Below are 22,888 nucleotides of genomic sequence, written 5' to 3' on the forward strand. Positions count from 1 at the left end.
ACACATCCTGGTCTCATCCCAACCATAAACTATCAACACACATCCTGGTCTCATCCCAACCATAAACTATCAACACACATCCTGGTCTCATCCCAACCATAAACTATCAACACACATCCTGGTCTCATCCCAACCATAAACTATCAACACACATCCTGGTCTCATCCCAACCATAAACTATCATTCACAGACCCGTCTCATCCCAACCATAAACTATCATTTACAGACCCGTCTCATCCCAACCATAAACTATCATTCACAGACCCGTCTCATCCCAACCATAAACTATCATTCACAGACCCGTCTCATCCCAACCATAAACTATCATTCACAGACCCGTCTCATCCCAACCATAAACTATCATTTACAGACCCGTCTCATCCCAACCATAAACTATCATTCACAGACCCGTCTCATCCAAACCATAAACTATCATTTACAGACCCGTCTCATCCCAACCATAAACTATCATTTACAGACCCGTCTCATCCCAACCATAAACTATCATTTACAGACCCGTCTCATCCCAACCATAAACTATCATTCACAGACGCGTCTCATCCCAACCATAAACTATCATTCACAGACCCGTCTCATCCCAACCATAAACTATCATTTACAGACCCGTCTCATCCCAACCATAAACTATCATTTACAGACCCGTCTCATCCCAACCATAAACTATCATTCACAGACCCGTCTCATCCCAACCATAAACTATCATTTACAGACCCGTCTCATCCCAACCATAAACTATCATTCACAGACCCGTCTCATCCCAACCATAAACTATCATTCACAGACCCGTCTCATCCCAACCATAAACTATCATTTACAGACCCGTCTCATCCCAACCATAAACTATCATTCACAGACCCGTCTCATCCCAACCATAAACTATCATTCACAGACCCGTCTCATCCCAACCATAAACTATCAACACACATCCTGGTCTCATCCCAACCATAAACTATCAACACACATCCTGGTCTCATCCCAACCATAAACTATCAACACACATCCTGGTCTCATCCCAACCATAAACTATCAACACACATCCTGGTCTCATCCCAACCATAAACTATCAACACACATCCTGGTCTCATCCCAACCATAAACTATCATTCACAGACCCGTCTCATCCCAACCATAAACTATCATTCACAGACCCGTCTCATCCCAACCATAAACTATCATTCACAGACCCGTCTCATCCCAACCATAAACTATCATTCACAGACCCGTCTCATCCCAACCATAAACTATCATTTACAGACCCGTCTCATCCCAACCATAAACTATCATTTACAGACCCGTCTCATCCCAACCATAAACTATCATTTACAGACCCGTCTCATCCCAACCATAAACTATCATTCACAGACCCGTCTCATCCCAACCATAAACTATCATTCACAGACCCGTCTCATCCCAACCATAAACTATCATTTACAGACCCGTCTCATCCCAACCATAAACTATCATTCACAGACCCGTCTCATCCCAACCATAAACTATGATTCACAGACCCGTCTCATCCCAACCATAAACTATCATTCACAGACCCGTCTCATCCCAACCATAAACTATCATTTACAGACCCGTCTCATCCCAACCATAAACTATCATTCACAGACCCGTCTCATCCCAACCATAAACTATAATTTACAGACCCGTCTCATCCCAACCATAAACTATCATTTACAGACCCGTCTCATCCCAACCATAAACTATCTTTCACAGACCCGTCTCATCCCAACCATAAACTATCATTCACAGACCCGTCTCATCCCAACCATAAACTATCATTCACAGACCCGTCTCATCCCAACCATAAACTATCATTTACAGACCCGTCTCATCCCAACCATAAACTATCATTCACAGACCCGTCTCATCCCAACCATAAACTATCATTTACAGACCCGTCTCATCCCAACCATAAACTATCATTCACAGACCCGTCTCATCCCAACCATAAACTATCATTCACAGACCCGTCTCATCCCAACCATAAACTATCATTTACAGACCCGTCTCATCCCAACCATAAACTATCATTCACAGACCCGTCTCATCCCAACCATAAACTATCATTCACAGACCCGTCTCATCCCAACCATAAACTATCAACACACATCCTGGTCTCATCCCAACCATAAACTATCAACACACATCCTGGTCTCATCCCAACCATAAACTATCAACACACATCATGGTCTCATCCCAACCATAAACTATCAACACACATCCTGGTCTCATCCCAACCATAAACTATCAACACACATCCTGGTCTCATCCCAACCATAAACTATCAACACACATCCTGGTCTCATCCCAACCATAAACTATCAACACACATCCTGGTCTCATCCCAACCATAAACTATCAACACACATCCTGGTCTCATCCCAACCATAAACTATCATTCACAGACCCGTCTCATCCCAACCATAAACTATCATTCACAGACCCGTCTCATCCCAACCATAAACTACCATTCACAGACCCGTCTCATCCCAACCATAAACTATCATTTACAGACCCGTCTCATCCCAACCATAAACTATCATTTACAGACCCGTCTCATCCCAACCATAAACTATCATTCACAGACCCGTCTCATCCCAACCATAAACTATCATTCACAGACCCGTCTCATCCCAACCATAAACTATCATTTACAGACCCGTCTCATCCCAACCATAAACTATCATTCACAGACCCGTCTCATCCCAACCATAAACTATCATTCACAGACCCGTCTCATCCCAACCATAAACTATCATTCACAGACCCGTCTCATCCCAACCATAAACTATCATTTACAGACCCGTCTCATCCCAACCATAAACTATCATTCACAGACCCGTCTCATCCCAACCATAAACTATCATTTACAGACCCGTCTCATCCCAACCATAAACTATCATTTACAGACCCGTCTCATCCCAACCATAAACTATCATTTACAGACCCGTCTCATCCCAACCATAAACTATCATTCACAGACGCGTCTCATCCCAACCATAAACTATCATTCACAGACCCGTCTCATCCCAACCATAAACTATCATTTACAGACCCGTCTCATCCCAACCATAAACTATCATTTACAGACCCGTCTCATCCCAACCATAAACTATCATTCACAGACCCGTCTCATCCCAACCATAAACTATCATTTACAGACCCGTCTCATCCCAACCATAAACTATCATTCACAGACCCGTCTCATCCCAACCATAAACTATCATTCACAGACCCGTCTCATCCCAACCATAAACTATCATTTACAGACCCGTCTCATCCCAACCATAAACTATCATTCACAGACCCGTCTCATCCCAACCATAAACTATCATTCACAGACCCGTCTCATCCCAACCATAAACTATCATTTACAGACCCGTCTCATCCCAACCATAAACTATCATTCACAGACCTGTCTCATCCCAACCATAAACTATCATTCACAGACCCGTCTCATCCCAACCATAAACTATCATTTACAGACCCGTCTCATCCCAACCATAAACTATCATTTACAGACCCGTCTCATCCCAACCATAAACTATCATTCACAGACCCGTCTCATCCCAACCATAAACTATCATTTACAGACCCGTCTCATCCCAACCATAAACTATCATTCACAGACCCGTCTCATCCCAACCATAAACTATCATTTACAGACCCGTCTCATCCCAACCATAAACTATCATTTACAGACCCGTCTCATCCCAACCATAAACTATCATTTACAGACCCGTCTCATCCCAACCATAAACTATCATTTACAGACCCGTCTCATCCCAACCATAAACTATCATTCACAGACCCGTCTCATCCCAACCATAAACTATCATTCACAGACCCGTCTCATCCCAACCATAAACTATCATTTACAGACCCGTCTCATCCCAACCATAAACTATCATTTACAGACCCGTCTCATCCCAACCATAAACTATCATTTACAGACCCGTCTCATCCCAACCATAAACTATAATTTACAGACCCGTCTCATCCCAACCATAAACTATCATTTACAGACCCGTCTCATCTCAACCATAAACTATCATTTACATACCCGTCAAATCCCAACCATAAACTATCATTTACAGACCCGTCTCATCTCAACCATAAACTATCATTTACAGACCCGTCTCATCCCAACCAAAGCTATCATTTACATACCCATTTCAATTCAGTCAATTCAGGAAGTAAACAGACTTTTTGAGGAAGTAAACTGACCTCCTGAATTTAAATGGAATTGACCCTAACCCTGGTTTTCAGGGACCTCTGATGGACCGAGGGTTTTAGATCGAAGAACCTTTATACTGAGATGGATGGAGTTGGAAGAAACACTGTAGCTACATGCACCCTTCTGGCCTTTCTCACTGCTGCCTTTCTAACAGATGTTCTGTTGTCACATAGTCGGAGCAGGAACTGTACCAGACCATATCAACAAGACTGAACTGTACCAGACCATATCAACAACACTGAACTGTACCAGACCATATCAACAAGACTGAACTGTACCAGACCATATCAACAAGACTGAACTGTACCAGACCATATCAACAAGACTGAACTGTACCAGACCATATCAACAAGACTGAACTGTACCAGACCATATCAACAAGACTGAACTGTACCAGACCATATCAACAAGACTGAACTGTACCAGACCATATCAACAAGACTGAACTGTACCAGACCATATCAACAAGACTGAACTGTACCAGACCATATCAACAAGACTGAACTGTACCAGACCATATCAACAAGACTGAACTGTACCAGACCATATCAACAAGACTGAACTGTACCAGACCATATCAACAAGACTGAACTTTATCAGACCATATGACCAGTTGTTTTTTTCTTCAGTTTTTCAGCGGAGAAAGGATGGGGGAAAAAATAATATTTCAAGAAGCATTGAGATTAGATTTAGGTGAGAATGAGACATCCGAGGAATCCGACATCCCAACCTCGCACAAACTAAACACAGAAAAACACACCTCCCTACTTGGTTTTGGCAGCCACAGCTGACCCAACAGAGACCTTAGGTAATCCTATTTTTACTGAGTCTGAGAAAAGACAATCTGTGAGTTTATCTGTTCTTATCAGCCTCCAGCGACAGAGAGGTGGCCGTAGCCATACACCCTTATCCACAACACACACACACACACACACACACACACACACACACACACACACACACACACACACACACACACACACACACACACACACACACACACACACACACACGGTCTGCTCAGATCAGACCTAGTGGGGCTGACACCGCTTCCCTCAGCACACCGCTTTTATCAGACTGAAACAACATGATAACTTCGATGTTTCTGTTCTGGCGAAGCCGTTGTGAGGTCACACTCTCTCTCTATCTCTTGTTTTCATTCATTTTTTGTGACGTCTGTGGATCCATGATTAAAAATAACTGGGTCTTTCATGATGATGATGCGGTGTGTGTGTGTGTGTGTGTGTGTGTGTGTGTGTGTGTGTGTGTGTGTGTGTGTGTGTGTGTGTGTGTGTGTGTGTGTGTGTGTGTGTGTGTGTGTGTGTGTGTGTGTGTGTGTGTGTGTGTGTGTGTTTGCACAAGTGTGTCTGTGTGTATCCAGTATGGATGGAGGGTGGAAAAGGTGTCAGTGAGAGGAGCCATGGACTGTTCCTGTTTCCCTAGAGGATAGTTACTGAGACTGATCCTAGAGGATAGTTACTGAGACTGATCCTAGAGGATAGTTACTGAGACTGATCCTAGAGGATAGTTACTGAGACTGATCCTAGGGGATAGTTACTGAGACTGATCCTAGAGGATAGTTACTGAGACTGATCCTAGGGGATAGTTACTGAGACTGATCCTAGGGGATAGTTACTGAGACTGATCCTAGGGGATAGTTACTGAGACTGATCCTAGGGGATAGTTACTGAGACTGATCCTAGAGGATAGTTACTGAGACTGATCCTAGAGGATAGTTACTGAGACTGATCCTAGAGGATAGTTACTGAGACTGATCCTAGAGGATAGTTACTGAGACTGATCCTAGGGGATAGTTACTGAGACGGATCCTAGAGGATAGTTACTGAGACTGATCCTAGAGGATAGTTACTGAGACTGATCCTAGAGGATAGTTACTGAGACTGATCCTAGAGGATAGTTACTGAGACTGATCCTAGGGGATAGTTACTGAGACTGATCCTAGGGGATAGTTACTGAGACTGATCCTAGGGGATAGTTACTGAGACTGATCCTATGGGATAGTTACTGAGACTGATCCTATGGGATAGTTACTGAGACTGATCCTAGAGGATAGTTACTGAGACTGATCCTAGAGGATAGTTACTGAGACTGATCCTAGGGGATAGTTACTGAGACTGATCCTAGAGGATAGTTACTGAGACTGATCCTAGGGGATAGTTACTGAGACTGATCCTAGGGGATAGTTACTGAGACTGATCCTAGAGCATAGTTACTGAGACTGATCCTAGAGGATAGTTACTGAGACTGATCCTAGAGGATAGTTACTGAGACTGATCCTAGAGGATAGTTACTGAGACTGATCCTAGAGGATAGTTACTGAGACTGATCCTAGAGGATAGTTACTGAGACTGATCCTAGGGGATAGTTACTGAGACTGATCCTAGGGGATAGTTACTGAGACTGATCCTAGAGGATAGTTACTGAGACTGATCCTAGGGGATAGTTACTGAGACTGATCCTAGAGGATAGTTACTGAGACTGATCCTAGAGGATAGTTACTGAGACTGATCCTAGGGGATAGTTACTGAGACTGATCCTAGAGGATAGTTACTGAGACTGATCCTAGGGGATAGTTACTGAGACTGATCCTAGAGCATAGTTACTGAGACTGATCCTAGGGGATAGTTACTGAGACTGATCCTAGAGGATAGTTACTGAGACTGATCCTAGAGCATAGTTACTGAGACTGATCCTAGAGGATAGTTACTGAGACTGATCCTAGAGGATAGTTACTGAGACTGATCCTAGAGGATAGTTACTGAGACTGATCCTAGAGGATAGTTACTGAGACTGATCCTAGAGGATAGTTACTGAGACTGATCCTAGAGGATAGTTACTGAGACTGATCCTAGAGGATAGTTACTGAGACTGATCCTAGAGGATAGTTACTGAGACTGATCCTATAGGATAGTTACTGAGACTGATCCTAGAGGATAGTTACTGAGCCTGATCCTAGGGGATAGTTACTGAGACTGATCCTAGGGGATAGTTACTGAGACTGATCCTAGAGGATAGTTACTGAGACTGATCCTAGAGGATAGTTACTGAGACTGATCCTAGAGGATAGTTACTGAGACTGATCCTAGAGGATAGTTACTGAGACTGATCCTAGGGGATAGAGGTTTACTGAGACAGCCAGAGAGAGAGCCGATGGTGTGTGTATGTGTGTGTGTGTGTGTGTGTGTGTGTGTGTGTGTGTGTGTGTGTGTGTGTGTGTGTGTGTGTGTGTGTGTGTGTGTGTGTGTGTGTGCGTGCGTGCGCGGTGGGGTGAAGGGGTAAGGGTGTGGTAACACGCACGTTCACACTCGTTAGCCTTGTAAATGGTCGCTGGTTTCCATGGTAGCTGGTTGAATCCGGGGCAACACTGGTCACATGACCTCCCACAAGTGTTGTGCTGGCAATCACACTGCAGTCTAGAGGAGACAACACACATGTCAACAGATAAACAAACATGGATGAATACACAGACAAAACAGAGACTTTCTATATCTGTAGTTCTCTAACTTTGACAGCTCTTGAGAAGGAAAGCCTACTTCTGATCCAGTACATTACAAATGTGTGTGTGTGTGTGTGTGTGTGTGTGTGTGTGTGTGTGTGTGTGTGTGTGTGTGTGTGTGTGTGTGTGTGTGTGTGTGTGTGTGTGTGTGTGCTGCAGCTCTGTGACAGCTCTTCTTCAGATAAATAGCGCCTTGCGTTCTAACATCCCATTGTTACCAAAAAACACAATTTTTAGCAAAAATTCAAAATTCCTCGAACTCTTTTAAACTTCTTTAGTGCCGTCAGAGAGGACATGGAGAACTGTGCCCAATCCGGTCAGTTGTAAACCTGGAGAGAAACCTGATCTATCCATAAAAGAGTTAATCCCTCTACAGTCTCAGAACTTCACCCTGCTTAATCCCATTTAATATGAACAATCTGCTGTTTACACAGCGTGGACAAAACAGATCAGGAAGAAGAAACAAAACTGCTGCATTAATCTGGTCATTCAAGGACAAAAGCATGTACAGCCATATACAGTGTATTCTCAAAGTTCACAAACCCATTTCTGGTGTAATAACAGATTTATAGGGGTTATATATATAAACTGGTGTAATAACAGATTTATAGGGGTTATATATATCATCTGGTGTAATAACAGATTTATAGGGGCTATATATATATAATCTGGTGTAATAACAGATTTATAGGGGCTATATATATAATCTGGTGTAATAACAGATTTATGGGGTTATATATATAATCTGGTGTAATAACAGATTTATAGGGGTTATATATAATCTGGTGTAATAACAGATTTATGGGGTTATATATATAATCTTGTGTAATAACAGATTTATAGGGGTTATGTATAATCTGGTGTAATAACAGATTTATAGGGGCTATATATAATCTGGTGTAATAACAGATTTATAGGGGTTATATATATAATCTGGTGTAATAACAGATTTATAGGGGTTATATATAATCTGGTGTAATAACAGATTTATAGGGGTTATATATAATCTGGTGTAATAACAGATTTAGAGAAGTTATATATAATCTGGTGTAATAACAGATTTATAGGGGCTATATATATAATCTGGTGTAATAACAGATTTATAGGGGTTATATATAATCTGGTGTAATAACAGATTTATAGGGGTTATATATAATCTGGTGTAATAACAGATTTAGAGAAGTTATATATATAATCTGGTGTAATAACAGATTTATAGGGGCTATATATATAATCTGGTGTAATAACAGATTTATAGGGGCTATATATATAATCTGGTGTAATAACAGATTTATAGGGGCTATATATATAATCTGGTGTAATAACAGATTTATAGGGGTTATATATAATCTGGTGTAATAACAGATTTATAGGGGTTATATATATAATCTGGTGTAATAACAGATTTATAGGGGTTATATATAATCTGGTATAATAACAGATTTATAGAGGTTATATATAATCTGGTGTAATAACAGATTTATAGGGGCTATATATATAATCTGGTGTAATAACAGATTTATAGGGGTTATATGGGTAATAACTAAAGGTCAAGAGACTGCTGATACAATACTGTGAAGATTGCTCTGATTACAAGTCAATGTCTCAACGCAGCCTTATAATGCTGTGAAAGGATCCAGGAACCCAAAAATTTGGGTGGGTCCCATCTTCCTTGTAATATGAGGGCTCCTGTGTGGTGCAGCGGTTCTAAGGCACTGCATCTCAGTGCTAGAGGCGTCACTACAGACACCCTGGTTCAAATCCAGGCTGTATCACAACCGGCCGTGACTGGGAGTCCCATAGGGCCGCAAAAGACCAGGCCGCAAAATATTTTTTTATGGTGCGTTATGGCCACAAAGGGGATGCCGCTGTGAAATTCGAGGCATAGTCAAGTGCTTGTCAAATTGTGAATGAGAGACTGATGAAGTGTGTACAGCCTGCGCAAAAAAAACAAAGCAGAGCATCTTGCTTTTCAAGCAACTTTTTTCAAATCATTAGAGTCTCATCATGCAGCCTTATAATGTATTAAACATCAAAACATACAGCCCAACATTTGTAGAACAACCAAAGTTACATTAATCAAATCAAATCAAATGTATTTATATAGCCCTTCTTACATCAGCTGATATCATAAAGTGCTGTACAGAAACCCAGCCTAAAACCCCAAACAGCAAGCAATGCAGGTGTAGAAGCACTGTGGCTAGGAAAAACTCCCTAGAAAGGCCAAAACCTAGGAAGAAACCTAGAGAGGAACCAGGCTATGAGGGGTGGCCAGTCCTCTTCTGGCTGTGCTGGGTGGAGATTATAACAGCACATGGCCTAGATGTTCAAATGTTCATAAATGACCAGCATTGTCAAATAATAATAATCATAGTAGTTCGAGGGTCGAGGGTGCAACAAGTCAGTAACACAAGAGTAAGTGTCAGTTGGCTTTTTCATAGCCGATCTTTGAGAGTATCTCTACCGCTCCTGCTGTCTCTAGAGAGTTGAAAACAGCAGGTCTGGGACAGGTAGCACGTCCGGTGAATAGGTCAGGGTTCCAGCAGGTCTGGGACAACAGGTCTGGGACAGGTAGCACGTCCGGTGAACAGGTCAGGGTTCCAGCAGGTCTGGGACAACAGGTCTGAGACAGGTAGCACGTCCGGTGAACAGGTCAGGGTTCCAGCAGGTCTGGGACAACAGGTCTGGGACAGGTAGCACGTCCGGTGAATAGGTCAGGGTTCCAGCAGGTCTGGGACAACAGGTCTGGGACAGGTAGCACGTCCGGTGAACAGGTCAGGGTTCCAGCAGGTCTGGGACAACAGGTCTGGGACAGGTAGCACGTCCGGTGAACAGGTCAGGGTTCCAGCAGGTCTGGGACAACAGGTCTGGGACAGGTAGCACGTCCGGTGAACAGGTCAGGGTTCCAGCAGGTCTGGGACAACAGGTCTGGGACAGGTAGCACGTCCGGTGAATTAATAACTCTAAATTAAGCATATAGGAGGACCTGTTTCTATGTTAACCGCTCAACATAGAATAACTGCATGAGCGCACTCCCTCAAATCGTTTGGAGAAAATTCTTCATTATAGTATGAAGAATTGTATTCTTCATACTATAAAATAATATAAAATAACGCCACAGAATTATAAGCAAATCTTGTCTGCTAAATGAACTAATGTAGCCCACAGCCATTTGGCATAGCCAGATCAGGACCTAACATGAGGACAACTCAGAGTATGCTATTCTGTTCTTCTGAAATAGACGACATTTTCTTCATATCATGTTTCTTTAGACCTGTCTAAAATAAATAATGTATTTATTGTGAAGGTCTAGGCTATATTACATGGATTTATTACACTTTTTAAAATGACTTGTTGGCTATGTGTGTGGAAGTCAGGATATGCTAAACATGTTTATGTTAATTAACCGCGTGACGAAATTTCGTGACCGCCACAGCCCTAGTTCTGTGTGGTGCATATGTTGAATTTATTCTAAAGTATGCATCAAATTGTATGTGTAGATGACGGCTTGACAGAAATGGTAGCAGAAGGTGAATGTTAAAGTTTTGTTGCACACATATTCAGATGACGCTGTAGAGATGATCGAGGAGTAAAGCTTGTAATGTACCGTTCCCGCCACAAATTTACGGACAGCCCGATCAGCGAATGAGCGTTAAGGCAGGATTTCCGAGCATCCAATGGCTGTGGATATATAACCCAATACCCCAGAGATATTGGAGGTCAACTGTTGAAGCAGAGCTTTTAGACAGAACAGCCTAACACAAGTTGATTTATAAGCAAATGGCCTTGATATGATAAAACAAAAGTGTTTTCTCTCTCTCTCTCTCTCTCTCTCTCTCTCTCTCTCTCTCTCTCTCTCTCTACTTTAAGACATGTGTTTTGACAAATCACAGAACACTTTGCATATAGGCGTTGTTATTGTGAATAAGTTGGCACCAGCTGAAGCAGTCCTTCCACTAATCAACGCCCTGCCTGTGTTTAGAACAGGAAGGTGACTCTTTAAACCCCTAGCTAGAGGGAACATTATTATGATAAACAACAAGATAAATCCTCTTTATGGCTCTAATAGGTACTTTGAACAGTCTGTATACACCACCGCATACAAGCTGGCACTGAGGGGGGCAAAAACAGAGCTAAAACAATGGTTGTGTCTCAAATGACACACTATTCCCAAAGCTCTTTGGTGAAAAGTAGTGCACTATGTAGGGAATAGGGTGCCACTTAGGACGCAGTCTCAGAAAAATCAACACAGACTGAAACAATAGCTGCAGTAACCAAGGAGGTCTGGAAGGTAACAAAGCACCGCCTCAATGTGTTAAATAGATTCAGTAGCCCATGATAATATTATTTCACACCTTGATATCTCTTCTTTGTCTATAACAAAAAAAAATGTATCTGAGCTGCATTGTCACGTCCTGACCAGTATAAGGGGTTATTTGTTATTGCAGTTTGGTCAGGACGTGTTTGTTTTATGTGGTTTGGGGTTTGTTGGGCTATGTTCCTATGTAAGAGGGGTGTTTGTTTAGAGTGTTTCAGGGTTTGTTGGGCTATGTTCTTGTCAGTTTATTTCAATGTTAGTTCTAGTCTTTCTATTTCTATGTTTAGTTAATGGGGTTGACCTTCAATTGGAAGCAGCTGCTCCTCGTTGCTTCTACTTACATTTACATTTTACAGACGCTCTTATCCAGAGCGACTTACAGTAGTGAATGCATACATTTCATTTTCATTTCATGCATTTAAAAAAAAAAAAAATTTATATACTGGCCCCCCGTGGGAATCAAACCCACAACCCTGGCGTTGCACACACCATGCTGGCGTTGCAAACACCATGCTCTACCAACTGAGCCACAGGGAAGACCTTATTTAAGAGGGGTGTTTTTTCTACGGGATTTGTGGGTAGTTGTTCTTTGTATAGCTGTAAGCCTTACAGGACTGTTTGTCGTCGTTGTTTTTTTTTGTTTTTTTTTTGTATACTTTTGTTTTGGTTTTCCTTCTTTCTACCTAATAAAAAGAATATGAGTATACACATTCCCGCTGCACCTTGGTCCAACCCTTACGCCGCCCGTGACATGCCTGCGATTGGACAAGTCTCAAGAAGCATGTGCTGCATTCATTCATATGCACCGAAAATGTTACATACTGTAGGCCTATAGCTTTTTGAGAAATTGGTTCACTTAGGCCATATGCCCTGAATAAATGTGTTCATAAATTCAGAATATTGTATAAAATATCCGTATGGTTAAAGGACGACATTTAGGTCGTTTTAATTACTGTAGAAATGGAAACATTGTGATTTTAGTGTTCTCAGAACAGCTACTAAGACCTATATCCAGTTTCTACAATGTTGATAGAATAAATAAAACAGGATTAATGGACAAATCTAATCCCTAAACCTGCTAATGACTCATAAACCGGTGTCAAATAAAGTTCAATTGAAGAAAGAAAGAATACAAAAGAAAAGTCATTTCAAACATAATAATAATAAAAATGATTTATTAATTAATAATTCATTTTTGTTTCCGAATTGCTCTAGAATCTAATTATCAATATAAATCAAACTAAGTTTACAATACTATGATGTTCTTGAAAGTAGTAGACCCAAAACGCCATATCCTGAAATACCAAGACAGCGCAGACTTACAGCACAATATGAGGAGCTTTTAGGATATTAGATTTTCTACACAGCAATTTACTGGGGCCGATTCCCACGAGGGACTCGAACATGCTGTTTTTCCAGCAACATAATGAATATGTCTCCATAGATTGGAGGTGTAGTATTAGGCTCCTCGAGCGGCACCAATATGGAAAATCTAAAAAAGTATATTTTTCTATATGAAAATTAGAGACGGAAATGTGACTGAGGAAAGTAGGAAAGTGTCCAGCCTGTTTGCTGATTTAACATTTTAGCTAGGTGTGAATGTTCCGGAAGATTCATTCTAATAGATCTACAGAATCTAGAGGAGTAGTAATCTCTACAGAATATATTGAGGTGTAGTAATCTCTACAGAATCTATTGAGGTGTAGTAAACTCTACAGAATATATTGAGGTGTAGTAATCTCTACAGAATATATTGAGGTGTAGTAATCTCTACAGAATATATAGAGGAGTAGTAATCTCTACAGAATATATTGAGGTGTAGTAATCTCTACAGAATATATTGAGGTGTAGTAATCTCTACAGAATATATTGAGGTGTAATAATCTCTACAGAATATATTGAGGTGTAGTAATCTCTACAGAATATATTGAGGTGTAGTAATCTCTACAGAATCTATTGAGGTGTAGTAATCTCTACAGAATATATTGAGGAGTAGTAATCTCTACAGAATCTATTGAGGTGTAGTAATCTCTACAGAATATATTGAGGAGTAGTAATCTCTACAGAATATATTGAGGTGTAGTAATCTCTATAGAATCTATTGAGGTGTAGTAATCTCTACAGAATATATTGAGGTGTAGTAATCTCTACAGAATATATTGAGGTGTAGTAATCTCTACAGAATATATTGAGGTGTAGTAATCTCTACAGAATCTATTGAGGTGTAGTAATCTCTATAGAATATATTGAGGTGTAATAATCTCTACATAATCTATTGAGGTGTAGTAATCTCTACATAATCTATTGAGGAGTAGTAATCTCTACAGAATCTATTGAGGAGTAGTAATCTCTACAGAATATATTGAGGTGTAGTAATCTCTACAGAATATATTGATGTGTAGTAATCTCTACAGAATATATTGAGGTGTAGTAATCTCTACAAAATATATTGAGGTGTAGTAATCTCTACAGAATCTATTGAGGAGTAGTAATCTCTACAGAATCTATTGAGGAGTAGTAATCTCTACAGAATATATTGAGGTGTAATAATCTCTACAGAATATATTGAGGAGTAGTAATCTCTACAGAATCTATTGAGGAGTAGTAATCTCTACAGAATATATTGAGGTGTAGTATTCTCTACAGAATTTATTGAGGAGTAGTAATCTCTACAGAATCTATTGAGGAGTAGTAATCTCTACAGAATATATTGAGGTGTAGTAATCTCTACAGAATATATTGATGTGTAGTAATCTCTACAAAATATATTGAGGTGTAGTAATCTCTACAGAATATATTGAGGAGTAGTAATCTCTACAGAATATATTGAGGAGTAGTAATCTCTACAGAATCTATTGAGGTGTAATAATCTCTACAAAATATATTGAGGTGTAGTAATCTCTACAGAATATATTGAGGTGTAGTAATCTCTACAGAATCTATTGAGGAGTAGTAATGTATATTTTATAAACTATCATCTATTAGTGTATAGTGAGACTGTCCTTCTTACTTGTAAGGGTCGTTGGGGTCGTGTGGGTCGCAGGCCTCAGCGTGTCCGTTACACACACAGCGTCCTCCAATACTGATGTCCTTAATACTGTAGTAATACTGCAGAGACAGGCAGAGCACGAAGACATTAGATCAAATTGACAAGTGATCAAATTAGATCAAATTGACACCCCTTCTCTACCTCCTGCCCCCTACCCTCTCACCCCTTCTCTACCTCCTACCCCCTACCCCCTACCCTCTCACCCCTTCTCTACCTCCTACCCCCTTACCCTCTCACCCCTTCTCTACCTCCTACCCCCCTACCCTCTCACCCCTTCTCTACCTCCTGCCCCTACCCTCTCACCCCTTCTCTACCTCCTGCCCCTACCCTCTCACCCCTTCTCTACCTCCTACCCCCTACCCCCTACCCTCTCACCCCTTCTCTACCTCCTGCCCCCTTACCCTCTCACCCCTTCTCTACCTCCTGCCCCCCTACCCTCTCGCCCCTTCTCTACCCCCTACCCCCTACCCTCTCACCCCTTCTCTACCTCCTGCCCCCCTACCCTCTCACCCCTTCTCCTGCCCCCCTACCCTCTCACCCCTTCTCTACCTCCTGCCCCCCTACCCTCTCACCCCTTCTCCTGCCCCCCTACCCTCTCACCCCTTCTCCTGCACCCTACCCTCTCACCCCTTCTCTACCTCCTGCCCCCCTACCCTCTCACCCCTTCTCCTGCCCCCTACCCTCTCACCCCTTCTCTACCTCCTGCCCCCCTACCCTCTCACCCCTTCTCCTGCCCCCCTACCCTCTGACCCCTTCTCTACCTCCTGCCCCCCTACCCTCTCACCCCTTCTCCTGCCCCCCTACCCTCTGACCCCTTCTCTACCTCCTGCCCCCCTACCCTCTCACCCCTTTTATACATCCTGCCCCCCTACCCTCTCACCCCTTCTCTACCTCCTGCCCCCCTACCCTCTGACCCCTTCTCTACCTCCTGCCCCCCTACCCTCTGACCCCTTCTCTACCTCCTGCCCCCCTACCCTCTGACCCCTTCTCTACCTCCTGCCCCCCTACCCTCTCACCCCTTCTCTACCTCCTGCCCCCCTACCCTCTGACCCCTTCTCTACCTCCTGCCCCCCTACCCTCTGACCCCTTCTCTACCTCCTGCCCCCCTACCCTCTGACCCCTTCTCTACCTCCTGCCCCCCTACCCTCTCACCCCTTCTCTACCTCCTGCCCCCCTACCCTCTCCCCCTTCTCTCCCTCCTTCCCCCTACCCTCTCACCCCCTACCCAGTAGTACCCACCCTGTGTCTGATGGTTGGGTCACGGAGGGCCTTGCCCATCAGGTGCCCCAGGAGGGTGTTGGTTCTGTACCCACAACCCAGTACCCTAACCACAAACCTAACTCAGCACCCTAACTCACTACCCTAACTCAGCACCCTAACTCAGTACCCTAACCCAGTATCCTAACTCAGTACCCTAACACAGTACCCTAACCCAGTACCCTAACCCAGTATCCTAACCCAGTATCCTAACCCAGTACCCTAACCCAGTACCCTAACCCAGTATCCTAACCCAGTACCCTAACCCAGTATCCTAACCCAGTATCCTAACCCAGTACCCTAACCCAGTATCCTAACCCAGTACCCTAACCCAGTATCCTAACCCAGTACCCTAACCCAGTACCCTAACCCAGTACCCTAACCCAATATCCTAACCCAGTACCCTAACCCAGTATCCTAACCCAGTACCCTAACCCAGTACCCTAACCCAGTACCCTAACCCAGTACCCTAACTCAGTACCCTAACCCAGTATCCTAACTCAGTACCCTAACTCAGTATCCTAACCCAGTACCCTAACCCAGTATCCTAACCCAGTACCCTAACCCAGTATCCACTACCCAGTACCCTAACCCAGTACCCTAACCCAGTACCCTAACCCAGTACCCTAACCCAGTATCCACTACCCAGTACCCTAACCCAGTATCCACTACCCAGTATCCACTACCCAGTACCCTAACCCAGTATCCTAACCCAGTACCCTAACCCAGTACCCTAACCCAGTATCCTAACCCAGTACCCTAACCCAGTACCCTAACCCAGTATCCTAACCCAGTACCCTAACCCAGTATCCTAACCCAGTATCCTAACCCAGTACCCTAACCCAGTACCCTAACCCAGTATTCTAATCCACTACCCAGTACCCTAACCCAGTATCCTAACCCAGTACCCTAACCCAGTACCCTAACCCAGTATCCTAACCCAGTACCCTAACCCAGTATCCTAACCCAGTATCCTAACCCAGTACCCTAACCCAGTATCCTAACCCAGTACCCTAACCCAGTATCCTAACCCAGTACCCTAACCCAGTATCCTAACCCAGTACCCTAACCCAGTATCCTAACCCAGTACCCTAACCCAGTATCCTAACCCAGTACCCTAACCCAGTACCCTAACTCAGTACCCTAACCCAGTATCCTAACTCAGTACCCTAACTCAGTATCCTAACCCAGTACCCTAACCCAGTATCCTAACCCAGTACCCTAACCCAGTATCCACTACCCAGTACCCTAACCCAGTACCCTAACCCAGTACCCTAACCCAGTACCCTAACCCAGTATCCACTACCCAGTACCCTAACCCAGTATCCACTACCCAGTATCCACTACCCAGTACCCTAACCCAGTATCCTAACCCAGTACCCTAACCCAGTACCCTAACCCAGTACCCTAACCCAGTATCCTAACCCAGTACCCTAACCCAGTATCCTAACCCAGTATCCTAACCCAGTACCCTAACCCAGTACCCTAACCCAGTATTCTAATCCACTACCCAGTACCCTAACCCAGTATCCTAACCCAGTACCCTAACCCAGTACCCTAACCCAGTATCCTAACCCAGTACCCTAACCCATTACCCAAACCCAGTACCCAAACCCAGTACCCTAACCCAGTACCCTAACCCAGTACCCTAACCCAGTACCCTAACCCAGTATCCTAACCCAGTACCCTAACCCAGTACCCTAACCCAGTATTCTAATCCACTACCCAGTATCCACTACCCAGTATCCACTACCCAGTACCCTAACCCAGTACCCTAACCCAGTATCCTAACCCAGTACCCTAACCCAGTACCCTAACCCAGTATCCTAACCCAGTACCCTAACCCAGTACCCTAACCCAGTACCCTAACCCAGTATCCTAACTCAGTACCCTAATTCAGTATCCTAACCCAGTACCCTAACCCAGTATCCTAACCCAGTACCCTAACCCAGTACCCTAACCCAGTATCCACTACCCAGTACCCTAACCCAGTACCCTAACCCAGTACCCACTACCCAGTATCCACCTACCCAGTACCCTAACCCAGTACCCTAACCCAGTATCCACTACCCAGTACCCTAACCCAGTATCCACTACCCAGTACCCTAACCCAGTACCCTAACCCAGTACCCTAACCCAGTACCCACCCTGCGTGTGACAGTGGGGTCGCGGAGGGCCTTGCCCATCAGGTGTCCCAGAAGTGTGTTGGTTCTGAGGAAGCGGAGGCGGATGTTGGTGGCCTTGGTGAAATCCCTCAGGACTGGGGAGTAGGAGAAGTTCATCGCCCCGGGACGCCCGTTCACTAGAGACACCACCACCTGGGAGAGAGGGACGATGACACAAACACACACATACAGTATGTATACAGCAAACAGCATACAGCCGTGGCCAAAAGTTTTGAGAATGACACAAATTTACATTTTCACAAAGTTTGCTGCTTCAGTGTCTTTAGATATTTTTGTCAGATGTTACTATGGAATACTGAAGTATAATTACAAGCATTTCATAAGTGTCGAAAGGCTTTTATTGACAATTACATGAAGTTGATGCAAAGAGTCAATATTTGCAGTGTTGACCCTTCTTTTTCAAGGCGTCTGCAATCCACCCTGGCATGCTGTCAATTAACTTCTGGGCCACATCCTGACTGATGGCAGCCCATTCTTGCATAATCAACGCCTGGAGTTTGTCAGAATTTGTGGGTTTTTGTTTGTCCACCCGCCTCTTGAGGATCGACCACAAGTTCTCAATGGGATTAAGGTCTGGGGAGTTTCCTGGCCATGGACCCAAAATATCGATGTTTTGTTCCCCGAGCCACTTAGTTATCACTTTTGCCTTATGGCAAGGTGCTCCATCATGCTGGAAAAGGCATTGTTCATCACCAAACTGTTCCTGGATGATTGGGAGAAGTTGCTCTCAGAGGATGTGTTGGTACCATTCTTTATTCATGGCTGTGTTCTTAGGCAAAATTGTGAGTGAGCCCACTCCCTTGGCTGAGAAGCAACCCCACACATGAATGGTCTCAGGATGCTTTACTGTTGGCATGACACAGGACTGATGGTAGCACTCACCTTGTCTTCTCCGGACAAGCTTTTTTCCAGATTCCCCAAACAATCGGCAAGGGGATTCATCAGAGAAAATGACTTTACCCCAGTCCTCAGCAGTCCAATCCCTGTACCTTTTGCAGAATATCAGTCTGTCCCTGATGTTTTTCCTGGACAGAAATGGCTTCTTTGCTGCCCTTCTTGACACCCGGCCATCCTCCAAAAGTCTTAGCCTCACTGTGCGTCCAGATGCACTCACACCTGCCTGCTGCCATTCCTGAGCAAACTCTGTACTGGTGGTGCCCTGATCCCGCAGCTGAATCAACTTTAGGAGACGGTCCTGGCGCTTGCTGGACTTTCTTGGGCGCCCTGAAGCCTTCTTCACAACAATTGAACCGCTCTCCTTGAAGTTCTTGATGATTCGATAAATGGTTGATTTAGGTGCAATCTTACTGGCAGCAATATCCTTGCCTGTGGAGCCGAGCCCTTTTTTGTGTAAAGCAATGATGACGGCACATGTTTCCTTGCAGGTAACCATGGTTGACAGAGGAAGAACAATGATTCCAAGCACCACCCTCCTTTTGAAGCTTCCAGTCTGTTATTCGAACTCAATCAGCAAGACAGAGTGATCTCCAGCCTTGTCCTCGTCAACACTCACACCTGTGTTAACGAGAGAATCACTGACATGATGTCAGCTGGTCCTTTTGTGGCAGGGCTGAAATGCAGTGGAAATGTTTTTTGGGGGATTCAGTTCATTTGCATGGCAAAGAGGGACTTTGCAATTAATTGCAATTCATCTGATCACTCTTCATAACATTCTGGAGTATATGCAAATTGCCATCATACAAACTGAGGCAGCAGACTTTGTGAAAATTAATATTTGTGTCATTCTCAAAACTTTTGGCCACGACTGTACACACAGACGCTGTCACACTCACAAAGACAGACGCTGTCACACAAAAACACACAGACACACAGACACACACACACACACACACAGACGCTGTAACGCTCATATGCACACATGCTGTATGTACACACACACATATACACACAACACTGTACCTCTCCATTCTCCAGGGGTACGATGCGGGAGTATTCAGTGGTACAGATGACGTCGTTGTCGGAGTTGATCCGTTCGATGCTTCGCTGTCCGAAGCGCTCAGTGCAGTCTCTCTTAGAAGCTGTTAAAACACACATACACACATAAATACACATACACACATAAATACACATACACACATAAATACACAAACACACATAAATACACATACACACATAAATACACAAACACACATAAATACACAAACACACATAAATACACAAACACACATAAATACACAAACACACATAAATACACAAACACACATAAATACACAAACACACATTAATACACACAAATACACAAACACATATAAATACACAAAATCATATAAATACACAAACAAATAAACATATAAATACACAAACACATACACATATAAATACACAAACACATACACATATAAATACACAAATACATATAAATACACAAACACACACAAATACACAATCACACATAAATACACAAACACACATAAATCCCACACACACAAAAAACATAAATACACAAACACATATAAATACACAAACACACATAAATACACAAACACACATAAATACACAAAAAAACATAAATACACTGAGATGGGTGTTGGTTCAGTAACAGTGTTGGGGAAGCTACTCTGAAAATGTAGTTGACCAAGCTACCAATTTCTTCACACTGGAAGAAGTTAAACTTCACTAAAGCCTCCCTTAAAAAAAAGCAACACTGAACAAAAATATAAAACACAACATTTAAAGTGCTGAGTTGAAATAAAAAGATCCCTCAAATTTTCCATATGCACAAAAAAAATTGTATTTCTCTCAAATGTTGTGCCCAAATATGTTTACATCCCTGTTAGTGAACATTTCTCCTTTGCCAAGGTTATATATCCACCTGACTCAACAGCATGATCATTACACAGGTGCACCTTGTGCTGGGTACAATAAAAGGTCACTCTAAAATGTGCAGTTTTGTCACACAACACAATGCCACAGATGTCTCAAGTTAAAGGAGTGTGTAATTGGCATGCTGACTGCAGGGATGTCCACCAGAGCTGTTGGCAGAGAATGTAACGTTAATTTCTCTACCAAACGGCCTCACAACCGCAGACCACGTGAATGGCGTTGTATGGGCAAGCGGTTTGCTGAAGTCAACGTTGTTTACTAAATGGCATTATAGAGTGTAATTCACTACTCCCCAACACTGATTAGTAAATGGCATTATAGTGTGTAATTCACTACTCCCCAACACTGATTAGTAAATGGCATTATAGAGTGTAATTCACTACTCCCCAACACTGATTAGTAAATGGCATTATAGAGTGTAATTCACTACTCCCCAACACTGATTAGTAAATGGCATTATAGAGTGTAATTCACTACTCCCCAACACTGACTAGTAAATGGCATTATAGAGTGTAATTCACTACTCTCCAACACTGACTAGTAAATGGCATTATAGAGTGTAATTCACTACTCCCCAACACTGATTAGTAAATGGCATTATAGAGTGTAATTCACTACTCCCCAACACTGACTAGTAAATGGCATTATAGAGTGTAATTCACTACTCCCCAACACTGATTAGTAAATGGCATTATAGAGTGTAATTCACTACTCCCCAACACTGATTAGTAAATGGCATTATAGAGTGTAATTCACTACTCTCCAACACTGACTAGTAAATGGCATTATAGAGTGTAATTCACTACTCCCCAACACTGACTAGTAAATGGCATTATAGAGTGTAATTCACTACTCCCCAACACTGACTAGTAAATGGCATTATAGAGTGTAATTCACTACTCCCCAACACTGACTAGTAAATGGCATTATAGAGTGTAATTCACTACTCTCCAACACTGACTAGTAAATGGCATTATAGAGTGTAATTCACTACTCCCCAACACTGACTAGTAAATGGCATTATAGAGTGTAATTCACTACTCTCCAACACTGACTAGTAAATGGCATTATAGAGTGTAATTCACTACTCCCCAACACTGATTAGTAAATGGCATTATAGAGTGTAATTCACTACTCCCCAACACTGACTAGTAAATGGCATTATAGAGTGTAATTCACTACTCTCCAACACTGACTAGTAAATGGCATTATAGAGTGTAATTCACTACTCCCCAACACTGACTAGTAAATGGCATTATAGAGTGTAATTCACTACTCCCCAACACTGACTAGTAAATGGCATTATAGAGTGTAATTCACTACTCTCCAACACTGACTAGTAAATGGCATTATAGAGTGTAATTCACTACTCCCCAACACTGACTAGTAAATGGCATTATAGAGTGTAATTCACTACTCTCCAACACTGACTAGTAAATGGCATTATAGA

The 22,888-nt window shown here is 42.8% G+C and overlaps 1 protein-coding gene across 1 annotated transcript in view; it reads right to left on the bottom strand.

Moving 5' to 3' along the window:
- LOC106572912 (laminin subunit alpha-5) overlaps positions 1-22,888 on the bottom strand; it is a 292,659-nt gene that overhangs the window by 186,220 nt on the left and 83,551 nt on the right. The window contains exons 4-7 of the mRNA XM_082962271.1: positions 20,515-20,633; positions 18,556-18,726; positions 15,113-15,210; positions 7,586-7,701 (exon numbers count right to left, since the gene is read on the bottom strand). Coding sequence (XP_082818397.1) covers positions 7,586-7,701; positions 15,113-15,210; positions 18,556-18,726; positions 20,515-20,633 — 504 coding nt within the window. The remainder of the gene's footprint in view (positions 1-7,585; positions 7,702-15,112; positions 15,211-18,555; positions 18,727-20,514; positions 20,634-22,888) is intronic.

This window comes from Salmo salar, chromosome 15 (assembly GCF_965601325.2).
Source record: "Salmo salar chromosome 15, fSalSal1, whole genome shotgun sequence".
Lineage (NCBI taxonomy): Eukaryota > Metazoa > Chordata > Actinopteri > Salmoniformes > Salmonidae > Salmo > Salmo salar.